We start from the raw sequence: 18923 nt of genomic DNA, 5'->3' as shown, positions 1-18923 counted from the left end.
AAATGGGCATAAACCAGTGATTCATGCAGCTCTTCAGCACACATAAAACAGGGTAAAAATATTTAAAGACAAGTCTTCCTCCCATCCCATCCTGAGATCTACTCAAGACTTCCTCCTGGTACTAAAGCCTCTGTCTCCCTCACACCCAGCACAAAGGTGGCAGCAAAGGAGAAAGATCCTTCCCCTAAGCTTTGCATAATGTACTAACACTTGACTGAGAATTCTATGCTGTTACAACTTAATACTATTTTTATCTTTTGTGGTTTGTGTATCTGGAAGTATCTTCTATTCCCACATATCTAACATGCTAACATTTCCAGGGACATAACTTTGATAGTGTAGAAAGAGTGAGGCAGTTTGTTTATTTGAAGTATATATATGCAGCTTCCAGGCTTTTCTCCTGGAAAGCAGGAGGAGAGAGGAATATAAACTCACTGGATTACATGTTTTGCTGTGATCACTGAAACTAAGATTTCACTGAGGAGACATTTCACAGCATCTGCTGGCCTCTAGTGGCTTGTAGACCAGCCTTGCTTCATTGCAGCCCTTCCTTGCTTCAGATATGCTCATTCTACCCTCATCACTCCTTAGATGCTCATTGTGATAAATTTGAGATTTCCTTATCAAAAATCATGTCTAGATAGAGCTGCCTTGGAAAGGAGAATGATTATCAACCCACCTGCGGTTGCACGTCTCTTGATATATCTGTAGTTTGTGCTCATTCACATTGAATTCTTTTAATATAGCATCTCTATTAGGATTCCTTAAATTCATATGGGTGTCATAAAGGAACAGCTGGTTATTAAGCTCCTCCTGGCGCTTCCGAAGTTGCCGACATGACGAATAAAGCTCTTCTTCACTTTCCTTCAAAAGAACATTGGTAACCAATGTAACTTGTAAGACACACCCAAAATGACAGTCAACATAGTTCAGGGGATTATTTTGTTTTCTTCAACACATTCCCTTAGCCTCATAGAGTATTTTATAAAACAAGTTTTATAAGATGTTTCTGGAATGTTTACAGAAAGAAATTAAGGAATACTGAGAAAAACCCTCAGCCCCACAATATGAACAGACATATCCTCTAACAGGGGCATCAGGAACATTCCAACAGAAGTCATGAAACGTGTATTTCTAAACACTTCTATTGGAGTATTTTTCCCTAATAAAGCATGTCAGTCTGTTGAGTAAAGGACAGCAATGTATCATGATGGGTTATCAGATTATAGCAGTTTTTAAACTGCTTTTTAAAAAAAAGTTTATTTTTTTACTGGTTTATCATATTTGTGTATTATGCAATATACTACCAATCCTGGTGCTTTCCTATTGAAATCTAGACTAAAGTTGTAAATCCTGATGAGTAAATAGGACCCCTAATAGCAGCAAGTACTCAGATTATCAAGAAGGAAGGACAGATCCTGTGTTTCTATGGAGCTATGGCAATTCAACAGTTGCAGAGGAATTAAGTATTTGAAAAATAATTTGCAACAGTCTGAGTGTCTCTTCTTGTATGCAGGCCACAGTAGAAGGTCTCAAAATATTCCACAGCATAAAATAATCATCATGATTCCCTTTATGACTTCAAATTATATAATACTTCAAAACTCTGGATGCAAGAGCTGCCTCCTTTATACAGTTACTAGTGGGGAATAGTACTGGCAGGACTGAAGTCTTAATTTTCCCATCAGCAGCAAAACAAGATACTCATCCTACAAAAAAATGACACGCAATCAATAAATGTAATAAATCCAAACATTTTCAGAGGTGGCATACTAACAAGAATGTCTCTTTCTGCACTCAGTCCAGATCTAGAAAAACTGATAGGTTAACAACATACCCAAGGGGTTTCAGTTAGGGCAACAAGATCCTTTCCTAAACTTTCCTTTTCCTCTCAAAACACATTCTTACCCAGGTATGCATTGAGGCAACTGAAACAGCCTCAGTGCTATGTTGCTGATTAAGACTTTAGAAGATGCTTTTGTTTTGGAGGGTTTTTTTGTTTTAAAGGAAAAGGAAACTGTATTCCCAAATCACAAAGGGAAAAAGCAGACTGACAATTATCAATTTGCAGGTGTAATCACCAAGAGGCATATGTACTCCTATTCATTCTTGTAAATAAATGTATCGACAAAGCTAGACTTTAAAACCCCATTTAAGAATGTCCATTTCAATCTTTATGTTAAAAACATATACATCAGCATTTTCTGATTACAATCAGTTTTGATGAAGAGATACACACACTTCCTGAAGCAAGTATATTATTTTCAAGCAAATAAGACATGCTTCTAAACGTAACAACCACCTCAGTATAGTACTACTTCTACAATATCAAGAAAACCAATTAACTTCAACAGAAACTGCGCAAGGCCCCACATAATAGTTCACAAATATGTGTGCTTACGTCTACAATATTCTTGCTTCTCTATTCCTGAGAAATTCCACAGCCATCTGTAATTCCCCTTTATAATTTTGTATTTCATCTCCAAGAGTATGCAGATGGGCTCTGTATATAAACAGGCCTGTTATTAAACTATATCATTTTATGGAGGGTCTTAATTTTTTTAAGAGGGGCAGAAAAACAGATGGAGACAGCCTTGATCTTTTCTGATGATACTTGAATGATCTGGCAAAAGTTCTAGAAGTTAACTGTGCCAAGTCTTGGTTTGTTGCAGACTGACAAACAAAAGGGAAAATTTTTGAACGTTCTCCTGCCACTGCATTACCACCCAGAGACATCAGACATTGTAAAAATACAGAGCTGTGCTGCATCTTCATTTGGCTTAACAAGCAGAAGGGGCTTCAAGAGTGCGAAATGTGCTACTGTCAAAGGACTCAGTGCTGACAGATTGGGTGACATACTGCTGCTACGAACAACACTTTAAGAGTTACTCCTGCCCTAGGCAAATAATGATCTGAATTTCTGAAGAGAAACCACAGCAGGAGGAATTTGCAGTATATCTACAAGCGATGCCCATGCACAACCTATTAGGCAATGGTGAGTTTCTGCCAGTTTCCTCAACTGCAGCAAGCCAAAAAATAGCAGTTTATCAGGCCTCCTCTATCAGACTTGTGTCCATGAAATACGATCATTTTAAATGTTATCTTCAAAGGTCATAGGTCTCTCTTGTTTACACAGACACAAACTTGGTCTCAGCTTCTAACCCTCCCCTGCTCTCAAGACTCTTTGCTAGCCAACAGAAGGAACCCAGTATGGCTGCCAAACACTGTCATTACACACAGCCATTTTACATCATGTGTTATAAGATGGCTTTGTAGAAACCTTGACAAAAGATGTTTGAAAAAGGCTCCCACTCCTTTGTGAAAAAGAATGTGACTGAATTCAGTAATTTCCATTTCAATGTACACAACTGCAAGTGCAAATCCCTCCAGAGACATAATAACTTACAGTTAGCAGAATTTGGTGTTTTAATCAGGAAAAATAATGTACAGTGGTGTGAACTGCAGCATAAGCCTGAATGGTTGCAAAAGACTATAAATAAGAAGTTGGACTTTTTTTTTTTTTCTCTGAACGTGAAGGGTACTGGAAAGCACCCTGAAATATTCACTTCCCAGAAACATCTTTAAATTTTCATCACATGGCCTCTACACTAGTATATTTAAATTACATAAAGTATTATTGAGATAGAAAGTCTGAGCATAATCCTGCTTCCAATCAACATATACAGCAGCACCTTTGGAACATCAACAAATGCTGTTCACACATCAGCCACTTTAATGCACTTCATGAGCAAGGATGCATCATCATAATTTTTTCCCCTGTACGTTTGAAATTACTAGTGCTTCAATGAGGTGTTCTAGAGAGGCTTAAAAGAAGCAGATTAGCACTTCCTTAGGAACCAGAATACGTCTTCCACCTGATGGGTTGTTTATTTTACTGAAATACAGGGAAAAATTACTTTCTCTTCCTAAAGTGATTTCTTTTTATGTAGGACCTTTAAAAAAAGATTGTACAAAGTCATAGCTAAATTTAGCTAGCTTTGGCATCAGTCGGTTAACAGGGGGAGACAATGACCATGCTGTTACAGTAAAAACTAGTGGAGATAATGAGGCTTTGTTAGTGCATTATTTCTTTTAACAACTACGTAATCTGTCCACCCAGAGGGAGAGTAACTCAGTTTGTGCTATTTGTCTTCCCCAGTACCTGCAGACACCGAACAGAAAACTAAATCCTCATTTCCTGGTTTCCACAAAGGACTGATAACATCCACTCTATGTGTGCAAAAAAACCCCAGTGGTTCTCACCAGAACTTGCTGCATTTCACAGTGAACCAGAAGTGAAGCCAACTCTATATCTTCACTATAGCCATTCTTGAGAGGAACAGATCTAAAACCTGGGGGCGGGAGTGGGGCAGGGAGGGAAACACATACAAAGGACAATTAGAGTCAAGGCAAAGGGTTATCAGCAGTCACAAAAATGGTGCATGCAGTCCTGAGAGCTAAGAGATTCTTCATCACTCAAATGCTCTCCTGCTGAGAGCAGGTTTTCCTATGACAATTACAAGGAAGCAAAAGGCAAGAATGGCAAAATTGAGAAACATGTGATTTCACATGCTCTTGAAAACTAAAGCCAGAAGCAGAGGAAAGCAGAAAACTTACTCATTATTTAAATACTTATATGCTACACACCCAATATCATAATAAACAATGGATTAAAGGAACTCCCATTAAAAGAGCACTTGTTCTTTGGCATGTTGTAGCTGCTAGTGAGACCAAAGTCACAATACAACAATCATCTTTCTGACTTAGCCCTTATTACACCCACTGATCTTACCTGACTTGATTCCTTTGATGGGAAAAGTGGCATGTGCTAAGAAATTGGGATCACTGAACATATCCTCCTCATAAACAACAAAGCGCAGAAATGCTAGATTTGGATCATAAATTTCAAATTTCACTTGCTCTGGACAGGGTGCCCAAACTGGATTAAGGCCATTGTCATCTGTAACAAAAAGGAAACATTTGCAGTATGAAGTAATAATTTCACCTCTTTCACATATGGGTATGTATCCCAGGACATTTTGGGGGATACAAAGGCCCAAAAATCCTATTTACCATCTGTCTCCTGTCATAACCTTGCTTCAGAAGGTTTGTATTTGTTTATTTGGGTGGGGGAGATAGGAGAAAACTTGCCAGGTATGGAAATCGGTGAAGAAAAGCTATTATTTATATTTAAACCTATAAAATTTCCTTGGACATGTATTTGTTAAAAAAAACCTAGTTCATTGCTCATAGTCATGAGCCTCATGCTCTGTATCAGAGTAAAAGCATGAAAAGCCCCGGGAAGACTAATATACAATGGCCCTATTCTTATTTATAGAACACTGAGTAACTTGGTATGTGTGACATCGCCAGGAAGTTTACATTCTGAAGTCTTGGTCACTTCCCACAGAAATTTAAAACCACAATCCTCTTCTCTGAAGTAGTGAAGAGGCACAACACACATTCTGCGTCTGATTCGGTGTTTATTTTCCACTGGTATCAGTGGTTTGGATAATTAGAAACAAAGCCTCTTGTTTACTAGAGAAACACTGCTGCATCCAGAAATATATAATGGTGAAATACTAAGTGGCTGAGATACTGCCCCATTTCAGTCCACTTAAATGAAGCTCATGTACACACAAACACACACAAACACACATGCCTTACCCAGAACTCACCAGGAGTGAGTGTTGATCAAACTTCTATTGTGTCGCAAGTTATACTGCTTTACAGCCCTATATACCCAAGCTGTCTCCAAGGGGATGCCAGTCTTAGAATCTGAGTTTAAATAAACACAGTCTGGATCTCACAATACTAACTCTCCATTTGGGCCAGACTTTTGGGAACTGACTAGCACTGTTGGAGGCACTTTCAAGACAGCAATTTTTTAAAATATGCAAATGCACAAACTTATGCATAGGCAATAACATAACAGAATTGCGACTTTTTTTTTTTTTTTATCAAACTGCAACAGTACTATTTTTTCTAAATTGGATATACATTGAAGTTTCTCAAATTAACTGTTCCTGAGGCAAGTAAGAGAATTATATTGTATGACTCATCACTCCAGAGCAATAGTTAACTTATTCCTCCCTATATAGGTTGCTGACCAATCACAGACAATATAAATTCATGGTCATCCTCTACTCATTTTATGTGCACTAGAAATATAACCATAACCCTACAACACAGAGAACCACAGATACTCACTCACAACTGTTGTCTTGAATTTGTTGTTATCATATTCAGCCCCACAAATTTCTACCTCTACAAAGGGACAAGCGATGCTTCTACCAGGTTTAGGGAGATGACGAGCACCTAAAACCTGCAAAAGCAACTGTAAATTATCACCACCTCCAAAAGAAACTTGGCACCATTATTTCTCTACAGAAGGTAGCCTACAGAAATAGAGGAGGTGAAAAAAAATCCAGAAGAACATGCAAAAATACACATTCCCTCTCTTGAATATGTTTGCATGAATTAAACATACTATCTGTGCCATCAATAATAATATCTTTCATTGTTTGGGTAACACCATGATTTTCATTGTAAGATATTGTAGGTGACATTCACTACATGCAGTATGCAGTTCTAGACCAGGCCTGTAACGTAAATTCTGTTATCTTTCCTCAGTCTCTTACATACCTATTTTAAGATATTCCTGCTTTACATTCACAGCCCTTGTTTACCTCTTCTCTAACCTGTAGTGAAAAGCAGTTAATGTGTTTCTTCTCTCCCAGAAAACATATTTTTAAAGGACATCTCTCACTGTATAGCAACTGAGAATAGAACCAAGTTCAACTCCTGTTTGGCACCAGAAGACAACATGGCATAATTTTCAACTGATAAACCCATCTCTCCATGAAAAATGAGAATAACATTCTGATTAAATCACAGTGTACTAAATATAATGAAGGGGGGAATCAGTTTATAATGATGTATAGGAACAAAGAAAAAAAATAATAAATATCTTTCTTCCACGCTGGAAATCTCTGAACTAGCTAGTCTTGCTAACCAGTTTCCAATAGGACCCTTCTATTGAGAAGTCATTAGACTGGAAATGCAAGTTAGTTTATTTGGAATTTTTATTAGCAATTATATAAAATTATCCTGGGATTGTGTTTTCAGTCCTATAGCATTTGCTTCATTAGCATGATAAAGATATATATTTCTTTTCAGGAAGCAGTGGAATTAGTTTTATTCTCAAACACACTGACATTTAAAAACAGTATTTTGACAATCTGTCAGATCTTGCTTTGAAACATAATAGCTTTATTTTTAGTTTTATAGATATTTATGACTTGTAAAAAATATAATTTACAAAAGAGATTTACCCTCACTGTCATAATCATCTGCAATTTCCTCTTCATGTCATTTGGCACTGGGTCATAGTCTTCATTTCGCATGCTTTCTGGCTGCAGAACATAGCCAGTGCGTCCATTAAGTGAAAACAAGGCATGGTTCAATTGCATGTATTTATCTAGGGAGAGAGTTAAACAGTCATAACAGAAGATCCCCATTTGAATAAAGCTAAGGAAATACCAGACTAATGTAATTCTCTGTAATTCTTTCTGGTCGGCACTTTACCAGAAAGAGCTGAAAAGCGAAGTTGGAAGACTCAGTTCCCTTCAGTAACTGAACCTGACAGGCTATTTGTCACCAATTTTAATCCCAATAAACCCATCTCCATTCCCAATCAGTTTCCTATCAATGTGTCATAAAGTTAGCTGGCCCTTACCAGAAAGTGGAATACAGCCTTCCCTGTGGCTGAACAACTGTTCAAACACCTGAAACTTACTGTAAATATCTCTGCTTGTTTATCACAAAGAGATCAAGGTGAAATAAAGGTTTTAGAGTTTGGGGCTAGTTAGGCTCAAAGACAGGTCTGTTGGAGACTGATTTTTGGGGACCAGCTCTATCAGGCAATCCACACATTCAAAACCAAACTGTAGTTCTTGCACATCTCTTCTTGCAGGAAAGCACAAATGAATAGGACAGCCACAGTGACTAGAATGGCAGAGGGGCCAGAAAGGGGCTCGTTTATGGTGAAATGGAAGGTAGATTAGATCCTTTGTTTTAAAGAGAATATTACCTGGAGTTTGGAAGTTAAGAGCCACCATCTGGGAGCCACAAAGCCAGAGGCGAAACGGATCATAGTTGGATGAATCAACCCTCTGTCCTTTAGGATAGACACGAGTCAGTCCCTTCAGGTTGTATTTCAACAACTCAACTGGCTTTTGCTTAACAATGCTTTCTGCCTTGGTTTCCACAAAAGAACGGATTTCTTTGAAATCAGGATTTTCTACAGAAGATAGGGAGGAAAAAGAGTGGTTACTAAAGAAAGAAAGAAGTGGACATTTATATAGCATTTCTACTAACACTTTGTTTTACTTTGTCTTGCTTTGTCCTTTAACGCAACAATTGGCACAGTTCTCGTGGAGACATGGCAAATGGGTTGAGCATCAAGTCTGAAAGTTAAAATTGTCTATTTGCCACATGCTTTGCAGCAGGGCAGATAAGAGTCTATAGTCATGTTCTCATCTCACTATTGCTAATAATGTACTTCTGACCACTATAACACACATTTAAATGAGATGTCTTTTCCTGGGTTTAAACGGGGAGAAGGAAGGGTGAGCCAGGGTTAGCCAATGCCTCAAACAATTACTATAATTATAATGTCTTAACCACACTGACAGCTTATTAAAAACGTTTGCAAAGAAACTTAAAGGAAAAGGGCACATTTGCTGGCTTCTCCAACAGCAATGACAAAAAAATGGAATAAGAAGTCCATATTTCAGTGTCAGATTCCATACCTGCACCTACACAGACCTCAGTTCTTATTTATGTTATGAAACCATATACCATTCCAGTATCTTACATAAATGGCAAACAAGTTATCACAGTAAACTTGTATAACGCACAGCAAATCCATTTTGAAGGTTTTTACAGAAGAATTGCAAGTGTTCAGCCAGAGTTTTTCACCTCAAACAAGTTAACTGAAACTAACTAGTGAGTTTCCCCATGAAAGACACCTACAAGAGGGTGCCTCTAGTTAACTAGTTAGAAATTTGTAACAGTTTTTTTGTGACAATTGATCCAGTTCCCTAGTGTACGATTTCAAAGTGCCACTGAAAACTGAATGGGTGAGGCAGAAATTTCTTTTCCAGTAGAGAAAGGATAGATTTTATCTTCAGTTCTAAAATTTCAACTAACATCTATAAAGATAGTAGAAAGGGTAAAATTCAGATGTAATATTAAAGGAAATACCTAAATTGTCCTTGGTTTTGCTTGTTGGCTTGCAGTAGATAACCAGATCAGATAATTCAATAGCAATCAATTGATTCTTTTCCCAGTATTTCCTCCTGTTCTCCTGTAAAATGTAAAAAAGTTTTAGATCACAGAAACACTGAGTATTATGGTACAGTAACTCCAGGGTATACTCTAATGAAATGACAAAGTTGATACATTATTTGTTGCCCAGATTCCTATCAGACACTTGTATAGGTGAGGTACAATGCACTTTAAGACCCAATTCAGAGAACAGGCTAACCAAGAGGTTTTGGGTTTTAGTTAGGGGTGCTTTTTTTTTTTTTTTTTTTTTTTTTTTGGTGGGGCATGGGGTGGGGTGTGTGTTTGGGTGCTTTTTGACCAAGTGTTTCAGTGCTTCCCTGAGCAGTCCTACTCAGAATCCTGGCAACAAATTTTTTTTTTTTCTTTTAATGTTGCTCTACTCAATTTTAGTTACATTCTCAACTCTATACCTCATATAAATGCAAATGTATGCAGAAAAAATGCAAAGGTTAGTGAAGTGTCTCTCTATTTATTTATAATCCTGAGCAGGACTTTAACTCTCAAACAGCTGAATTCAAACCCTATGGGCATCATTCCTGTAGTTTTCTATTTGTGCACCAAACCAATAATGTTATATATGGAAAATCATGTGCAATCTTGTTGTCATCATTAGTAATAAACCCACTATCTATTTCCATGTTTGCAAGCATCTGCTTGGCGGAAGCTCAGCAACAGTCCCTGTAACCAGAGATTGGGAACTAATGAAATCAGCAAGACTTGTCCTGAGTGGAGACATTTGGGCTGGAGGCTTTTCAGAAGTAAGAAGCAATTACAGGATAAAACATGTTAGAGGAGTCCCAAACTGAACAGCGATTAGCTTTGGTACGAAAGGTTATGAAGCAGCAGCAATTAGGAAGTCTTCCAAAATAATTCCCTCAACAGGACAAACTGAAGAGGAATGAAAATCAGAGCTAGGGAGCCATGGGTTTCCAGAATGTTTCACTGAACCAGAGTTTATATATTGAAGTCTAAGAAAAGCAAAGTGGAATATGGCATTTAGACTTGGAAATAACTTTAGGAGAAAGCTGTACAAACCTCATTGTACTTTGTGATCCACCAGTTTCCCAGACACTGCTCAACAGTAATCAGAGCTCTAAATAGCAAAGGACCACTTCTAGAAGCCATGAGCTCATCTTTAGGTGTAACCCTCTAGTGAGAGCCAAGCAGGAGAGCTAGCAATGAGCAGCCACTCCTAGGAGCATGGCAAATGTCAGTATTAAAGAGATGACAAGATACATGAAACTGAGTTTTCCTTTTTGTGTATAATGGACACAGCCCAAAAATAAACTAATAAAAAAAAAAATCTGTATTGTATTGTAGCACAGTGTTGACTCACTATGCTTTTCCCTTCCTCAAAATTCTGCCTGTTAACCGCACTGGCAAAAAGGGCTTTTCCTCATCTTTTTCCCCTCCCCATGCAACAGTCTATCATGCGAACTTTCTAGAGGCCACACTGTGAGAGAAGCCACCTGATTGACAGAAATTAGTTTTAAAGCATCTTTGAACACAGTGTTTAATATTTCTTTAGCTGTACAGGGGAAGAAAAAGCTGCCAAGCTCCCAAAGAGCCATTGATGTACCATAAAAAACATTCCATTTAGAGACACTTCTAGGTCATGTTTCTCTTTTTCTCATTTTTATTTCTAAATGAAAGCCTTGCGTAAGAACAGTATCTCTCCTCCTCCAACAATAGGTCAACAGCTCCTGTTGCTTCTTCCCTTGCTGAATTTGCAGTCCTCTGCTTGAGACACCAACTTGCCTGCTATAAATAGGATTATGATGACCCTCAAAGCATTACCACTCCAGATGACAGATAAACAGCATGAGCCAACATGATACTGAAACACATTTTCCATCACTCATATCAGCCACTTAACAATAAAAATTGAATAAAAGCAACGAAGAGTATACTTAAGCATAGTCATTGTAAGGGCTTTTTGGTCATATCAGAGACTTCTTAAATACTAGAAAAGATGACAGGGAGGTAAATTAATACATCAGAACAGGGAAAGCAAGTCCTGAAGAATATCTTTAAGCAGCAGTACTCGTAGATGGATATAGAAGCTAAACTTAGGCAGAATCCTTTAATCTTTAGGCAAGGATTTGGAAATACTACTCCTGAAGATCTGGTAAATCCAGAATGTGCCTATTAGTTACAAATAAAGTATTAGAAAACAATTCCCTGTCAGTGCCACTACATTCACTGAAAAGCAGAGTGAGTTGATAGGATTAAGAAGAGTTTAGGCAAAGGCAGCTCAGATGTCACATATGCTCACTAGTGGATTCACAACTCTGAACAGAACACTCTGATATCTGAGTTTCTTCTGCTTAACACTAGGTTTGAACCAGGGAAACCAGGGGTAAAACTGTAATGGTATCTACTTGGTACTACTAAGCACACTTCACTGAGGTGCAGGGTGCAGCACAGACAGTACTCTGCTGAAAAACTCCCGTTAACATAAATTTACATAGAATGCTAATTTACATAGCATTTCTAAGAGTTTAGGGAACAAGATTCACAGCATCAATAAAATGAACAGACCAAGAGCAATATGCAATAGAGTGAAGGACCATGTGTTAGCAAGGCTTAGCAGTGTAGGGCAGCTAAAGACAAATCGTATTGTATATTTTATAGCAGTACATTATAAAAAACAACAACGGATAGATATTTATCAATACCTCTTCTGTAGTTTTCCAAGTGATTTCACGGATACTCTGGTACCATTCAAAGAGTTCTTCTACCTTATCAGTTGCAAACTCAACACATGGATCTTCTGGATTCTTCGGTTCCAGAATGAAGACAAAAGACTTCTGGTGTTTCCCTTGTGGCATTTTCACTGTTAGGCAACACAGTACCAAGAAATTGATACTAAAATCCAACAGTTGTCCTTCTAAGCTGCCATTGTTGATTTTTTGCAACAGTTAGTATCATAAAGTTGCATCATATTAGTTGTATTAGCTATATTAATACAAGTAAGTGTTTTGGGTTTTGTTTTGGTTTGTTTGGTTTGGGTTTTTTTTAAATCTTTCTTGCTAAACATAAAAGAGTATGCTCAACACAGAAAGCTCAGGAGTCCACGTGTAAGCATCAGAAGATACATACCAACATTGTACGTATTGAGTACCAGTATGCCACGACACAGAGAGCCTAATGGATTGTCCTCAATAATCTGAAAAACATAAGTTAAATCTGACCCTAAATCTTCTCTTGAGTGAATATGCACAGGACATTAACAAATAATAAACAAACACCATTAAATCTAACCTCAGTTTCACTATAATGTTTAAAAGCCTGTTTCCATACCAAGAATTTCTCATTTTGAGAAACACATGAAAATCTCTATAGTGAGAGCAGTCAAAATGAGGACTGCAGCTTCTGTCCTGACACAACTGCTCATTTTTCAAGTCTGTTTAAGGTTGCAATAACCAGGGGGGAAATCTAATACATGTGTTTTTCTCCAAAGACGACTGGAAAAAATCATTGGAAGTGCTTCAGAACAACAAAAATATTAAGCATTTTGTTTTGTTTTTAAAGCTCAAAAATGTCAAAAGTGCTTACCATGGAGTTTTGTTTTCTTTTGTTGAAGAGATCTTTGTCCAAGACTCTGGACTAGATTTTTAGACACTTTTGACAAACAGTATAGGGCTAGTTATGCATAAAAACTTAATAATGGAGTGTGAAATGGCTAGTAAGATGTGTTTGGACTTATAATTTTCTTATTTGCAAATATTAAGGCAGTATTTATACAAGCAAACTAATGAAAAGTTTCAGGCATATTATTCTCTAGTCAAACTATCTAAAAAATCTAAACTGGTATGATTTTCATTAGCAGGAAACCATTATAATCTCCTAAAACCCCACTAAATCAGCTATCTCCTTAAGTAGTTTTCTGTGAGGGATGTCCTGAAAAAAATATTCAGCAGCAGAGAACAGTGAAGAATGCATCGATTTCTCTATTCTGTGTTCTCTCAAATACAGCATACAGAGTCATAATTTTATAAACCAGATTTCCACTTCCAGTAGGTAGCATCTTCTAGGGAAATGTAGCAGGCAAACCTTAACCCTCACCTGGCTTTCAAGGTCAGCAGAGTTATCAGATGATAGGTCTTCAACATAATTAGATGGAAAATAGTGTTGGATTTTCTCTCCATAATCCCCCTTCCACCTGAATTTAAAAAGAAAAGTATATATATATAAAAAAAAAATAGCTAAAGAGCTTCTATAGGCTATTAATGAAGCAATAACCCTCAAGAAATTGGTCATTAATACCCCATACTAGCTTGTCTAGCTGGCTATCACCAAAATGTAAGTGATGAAGGAGCTAAAAGCTCTAACAAAGTGATCATTAACTGTAGTAACAGATGATTTCAGAGGGATTACAGTTACTGTAAACTGCAATTAATGACTTAAGAGGCTTTTTCCCCCTCCAGTACTAAAAATACTATTATGTGGTTGATTACCCTGCAGAAACTACAGGGAAACATTAGATTCCCAAGCTTTCCAAGCAATTTACAAGTCAGCTAAGAAAGAAAACCTCTCACAAGAGGAAACTGTACAGATAACTAAAAAAGGTAGGTTTGATTCCTGAGAAGTATTTAGCAGATTAAGGAAAGAAACAGAGCAATGACAATGGTAATAGATGAGTGACTACCCAGAAAACAAGTGTTCAGAAAGGATAAATGTAGTAAAGGAAAAATGCTGGATACACTGAGCTATGATGGTTCTACAGGATGAAGTTATTGCTGCAGGATAGAAAAATGGAAAAGACATGAAAAGAGACTTGAGGATGAGGGGGTTTGGGTATTTTTTTAAATACACTGGCATTAAGATTTATGAGACCACAGTTAATAAGCAGCAATTAGACAACAGGCTAAGTTTTTAAAATCTACTACCCAAAGCTCAATTTTTAACTCCACCTAGTAAGTCACCAGAAGTTCTCCTATGAGGAATCTTTGTCCTTACCAGCCTCCAGTTTCTTTTGTGACATTATGAATTAAAGCTCCTCGAGAGAAGCTCAATTCATCACTTCTTTTGGCTCTGTAGTCATACAAGGCTTTCACTGTTCTCTGAGGCTTTAAGAAAAACAGAGCAAAAAGGTCATCTAGGGGGAGGGATCATAAAATAATCGATAACACAATCTTTAAAAAAAAAATGAAAATAAATAAAGGAGGGTGGACTGGGGACTGGATCACTTTTTTTTTTTTTTTTTGGCTATGAAGCCTAGAAAATATAATACTAAAGCTCCAGAGTGCCATCTACTGGTGGAAGCAAGCGATGCTAGTTAACGGCTATTATCAACTTGAAGAAAAAGAATCTTTTACGGGTGCTGCAACATAATTACTGTAGGAAAAAATTTAAAATAAAAAAAAAAGGAAAAAAAAAAAATCAAACCACACAGTGAAATATCAATCCTCTACCTTCATTACATGTATTCATATGGAGTTAGAGTTTGTAGGCCTAGATGCCTGCAGAGCCTCCACTTTATAACCACATCGGCTATCCTTCTGGTCACATTTCTTTTAGGGAGAAATCCAGTTTTAGCAGGACAAGCAATTTCTTTATCTTGAATTTACTACTACCTAAATTCTTCAGCAGCAGTGCAAATTCACTGGCCAAAAAGACTAAAAAGAATTACAGCCCCAAAATTTAGAAGCAAGTGTATTTTTACGAGAATTTACAAGTAGGCCGGCCCTAACAAGATTCAGAGATAGCAGATGTTTGTTGTGCCATTTGTGTTTAAATCACTATATATATCTTAAAAGACAACAAATTTTAATAACTCATTAATAAACTAAAACCACCGGTTTTATATAGAAAGCACGTAAATAAATTCTGCAACTATTTGTGCATGCAGGCCGCGTTTGCTAATGGAACTGTGATAATTTGGTGCACAGACAAATAACAGTGCTCATAAACAGACACACACACACGCACACCTGGGGTTTACATGTCGTACTTTCTTTCCATGAGGACTGGGCCTTCTCAGATTAAATCTTCACATAGGTTATTTGATTTGGGGGCATACCTGCATAAGCATGCATGCCAAATCAAATTACCTCCACAGACTCAATAGCAGAAAGTGCCCAAATTCCCACTATGGATGAATCAATGAAGGACTTGCACAGAAGAAAGCATGTGGGTACAAATTTTAAAGAGATGCTAGAAAAAAGTCACACCTTTATATTTCTGCTGTCCAGTCCCCCATAAATCAGGCAGCCTAATGCTTTCATTACTGCTAACAGGAAAACAATAAACAAGTCTCATAATTTTCAGAGGTCTACAGTAAATGTGAGTATCTCTCTAAGCATACCACTGTAGGGGTGATTTCACTGGGTTCCACATACATCTTGACATCATAGAGGGAGTTAATATCTTTTTCCTAAAAACAGGAAGAAGGAAAAAAAAATGAAGTTACATGAATCAAAAATTATAAAAGTACTTAATGTTAGAAAATTCATTGCTGAAACCACCTTTCTGACAATACATAGGCAAACAGAAGAGGAGGGATAACATATATATGGGTATAACCTATGTTATACCCTTTTCTATAGTTGAACATAGCTGAATGTGAATTTTTTATTTAACCTGCCTATACTTCAGTTTAATGAACAGTAAAACACAATGAAACAGCAGTACCTTAGAAAGGAATCTCTTAGTAAGCCAGATAGAAAGATACTCTCAATCCCAAAGCTATGTGCAACCAGGGAAGACAATACCTACACTTATGGTTTTGGTGTTACAGTACTTTTGTTCCAGTATTAGTTTCACTAGCAGATAAAAATTCTAACACAATATACACAGTCATATTTTTCATTTTATTCGCTCCTTGTGTCCCCATTTGGATCCAGTCCTAGGATACAGAACCTTTGCTATAGGCAACCTTATAAAAAATCCTGAGGTCTAAAAATCTTTTCAGTCCCTTTTAGTCTCCCCAGAAGAAACAAAAAACCCAGACTTTGATTTCCTCAAACATGCTAAACATGTTTTCCCTGCAGCTTCTAACAGACATATATATGAAAACAGAAGACCACATCTCACGCTTTTCAAAAGCCAGTTACTTTGACAAAACTCTCTGGTCATGAAACACATCCATTCCGAAAGTAGGCCTCTACCCTAAGGTAAGTATCCATGTTCCTAGTTTAGTTAATGAACAGAGACAAGTATCTCCTGGGGAGATTTCTTCATGCCTATCTCAAAGAGTAAGTCTTCAGGGGTACTTTTCAGTTTTACTACAGAAGGCAGTTGGACATCATCCCTGAGATGGCTCCAGTGTGGTGAAGTGAATGCCACTGCCCACCCAGAGCAAGAGGCACAGTAGAATATTTCATTTTTTTCTAAAATGCTTAGCAATTGGCACCTGCATGATAATTTTAAGATCTTTTCCCATTCCAGCAACAGAAGGCAGGGCCAACTGCAGGTGAGGCTATTATCAAAAATTCATTTTAGCAGAGTAACAATCCCCACCTTCTCAGAGCAGCTTTTCTAATGAAATCGTGAGGAAGGCAAGAGTTGACCTGTAATCAGAGGTGAAGCTCTTTCCTTCACATATCTCAAAACCTTTGTGAGAGGAGTCAGTATAATCACCTCAATTTCACAGACAAGAAAACTACCTCCTTAACCTCCCTGAAAGGTCATCTATGACAGCCAGAATCAAATCCAGCACCCTCAGGTCAAGATCTGGGACTTTGTCTGCTACAGCAACTGGCACTTGTGCAAAGACCATCACTTACTGTGCTGTAGCGTTCCAGCAGCTCCTCAGTCACCGGGTAACGCAATTTCATTTTCCTGTACAGCGGATGCTTCTCATAGTATGTTACCAGCTCCACTAAACTCTCAAAATACGCCGAGGTTCCAAGCACAAAATGGCGACCTTCTTGCTGAATTCGGAAGTGCTTCACCTTCCCCTCCGCTCTGTGAAACAAGTACAGATGCTGTAAAAGGTATCGGTACTCTCGGTGAGAGCATCAGTGAAGTAAACTGGAACAAAACTGATTTGTGCATCTTAATCATGTGAAATAATTTCTCCCTCTTCCAAAGCTTCTTTTATTCAAACTGAATTCTAGTTGCCTGATTAAATTCACAAAGAGACATTCTCACTTTTCTACAATGTACAAGGCCTTGGGACAAATTCATGGTTTTGCTTAGACTAAATTTCCCTATTTTTTTCCCCTACAGATAGGTATTCTGTCATCTTCATAATAACACCAATGTCTCTGATCAGACTGAGAGTCTCTCTGGAATCCACTGCTGCTGCTCTGCCACTGTCCCTAAGCGACAGCCACGCTCCCTTCAAAACAGGTAACTGTACCTTCCCTATAGATATTTTGATAACTACAGGAATCCATTTTGAAAGAAAAATAAAATATCTTGTGCTTGAAAACAAGGTTTGTGCTTGCACTGATAACAGTAAAACCATCCACTGACAACCATCCCACCCACAGAAGACCCCTGCATCCTTTTCAAGCTGCTGAAGTTTTGGTACTTCTTGTTTTCCCCACTGTGAAATGATTTTATTGAGATGGTGCAGCGGAAGTTACTTCAATATCCACCTTAGTAACAGCAGAAAGCTTCAAACCAAAGTATACCAGGAACTGGGGAATTCTGGACATCTTCAATACACAGTATTGAAGTAAGGCATGTAAATAAGAGGAAAACAAGTATTTGTTTTTCAAAGCAATTTTATGTTACAGAAATATGCATTTTCAGAGAAATGCAATTTGATTTGAAGGCACAACAGAGAACACCACAATTCTATACATTTTGTTAATGTCCTTTCAAGAACCACAGTTTCAAAAATACCTTCCCTGAGAAGAAAAGCGAACAATTTCACTCTGACATTTCATTTCGGTAAGCTGTATGACAGGGCAGGATTCCCAGGGGATAAGGACCTGGAATCACTGCCGAACCTGCACCAAAGAAAACTTCAAAATAACATCCTGTAGTAAGGAGTTTCAAGGAATTGAAGAATGGCCATGCACAGCTCTGTATGGGAAGAAATGGACAGTCTGTGCCCAAATATTCTTTATAAAAGCATAAAGGTTAATTCCAGTCACAAATTAACTCTTGTACACACTCCCACACATGGACCTGCTGCACAAATCAGCCATGCTAATTACTCAAAGTTTGAAAGCAAGAATTTTATGACTCTAAACAGACCACAGTATTTTTTAAATAATAAAAAGCAGAATATTTTTGGGCTACTAGGTAATGTAGTCATATCTCTCTTTTGTTACCTGAAAGTCATGGCAAATGAATCAGGCTCATCTCTCTTTCTAATCAGAAAGGCTCCATCTCGGGGAATTCGCATCAGCATGTCTTCTGCCTCTCCCCGACTCAAGTTGTTATAGTACCAACTACAACAGTTAAAAATCAAATTGGACAAAGGATTACAAGCTTGTCAAATGTCATTCAGTAAGAATAACAGGCAGTGTTATTAACAACCGTTTCACACATTACAAGAAAAATTATGCATTAGATTTTCCCCATCTTGCCACCTATGACAGCAAATTATTACAAAACATTTTAACACAGGAGCTTACTTTGGATGAAAGTATCAAGAATGTATCAGAACA

The 18923-nt window shown here is 37.6% G+C and overlaps 1 protein-coding gene across 5 annotated transcripts in view; it reads right to left on the bottom strand.

Moving 5' to 3' along the window:
* Nucleotides 1-18923, bottom strand: part of PLCG2 (phospholipase C gamma 2) — an 80708-nt gene that overhangs the window by 6374 nt on the left and 55411 nt on the right. For all 5 annotated transcript variants that reach the window (XM_042797502.1, XM_042797501.1, XM_032990644.2 and 2 more), the window contains 14 exons: nt 18585-18704; nt 17082-17262; nt 15662-15730; nt 14314-14423; nt 13420-13516; nt 12454-12520; nt 12030-12187; nt 9268-9370; nt 8093-8302; nt 7335-7480; nt 6211-6325; nt 4793-4960; nt 4264-4352; nt 680-864 (listed from right to left, as the gene is read on the bottom strand). In XM_042797502.1, the coding sequence (XP_042653436.1) occupies nt 680-864; nt 4264-4352; nt 4793-4960; nt 6211-6325; nt 7335-7480; nt 8093-8302; nt 9268-9370; nt 12030-12187; nt 12454-12520; nt 13420-13516; nt 14314-14423; nt 15662-15730; nt 17082-17262; nt 18585-18704 (1818 nt within the window). The remainder of the gene's footprint in view (nt 1-679; nt 865-4263; nt 4353-4792; nt 4961-6210; nt 6326-7334; nt 7481-8092; nt 8303-9267; nt 9371-12029; nt 12188-12453; nt 12521-13419; nt 13517-14313; nt 14424-15661; nt 15731-17081; nt 17263-18584; nt 18705-18923) is intronic.

Source organism: Tyto alba, unplaced genomic scaffold (assembly GCF_018691265.1).
Source record: "Tyto alba isolate M040663 unplaced genomic scaffold, T.alba_DEE_v4.0 Super-Scaffold_26, whole genome shotgun sequence".
Lineage (NCBI taxonomy): Eukaryota > Metazoa > Chordata > Aves > Strigiformes > Tytonidae > Tyto > Tyto alba.
This window is presented reverse-complemented; position numbering and strand designations above follow the sequence as displayed.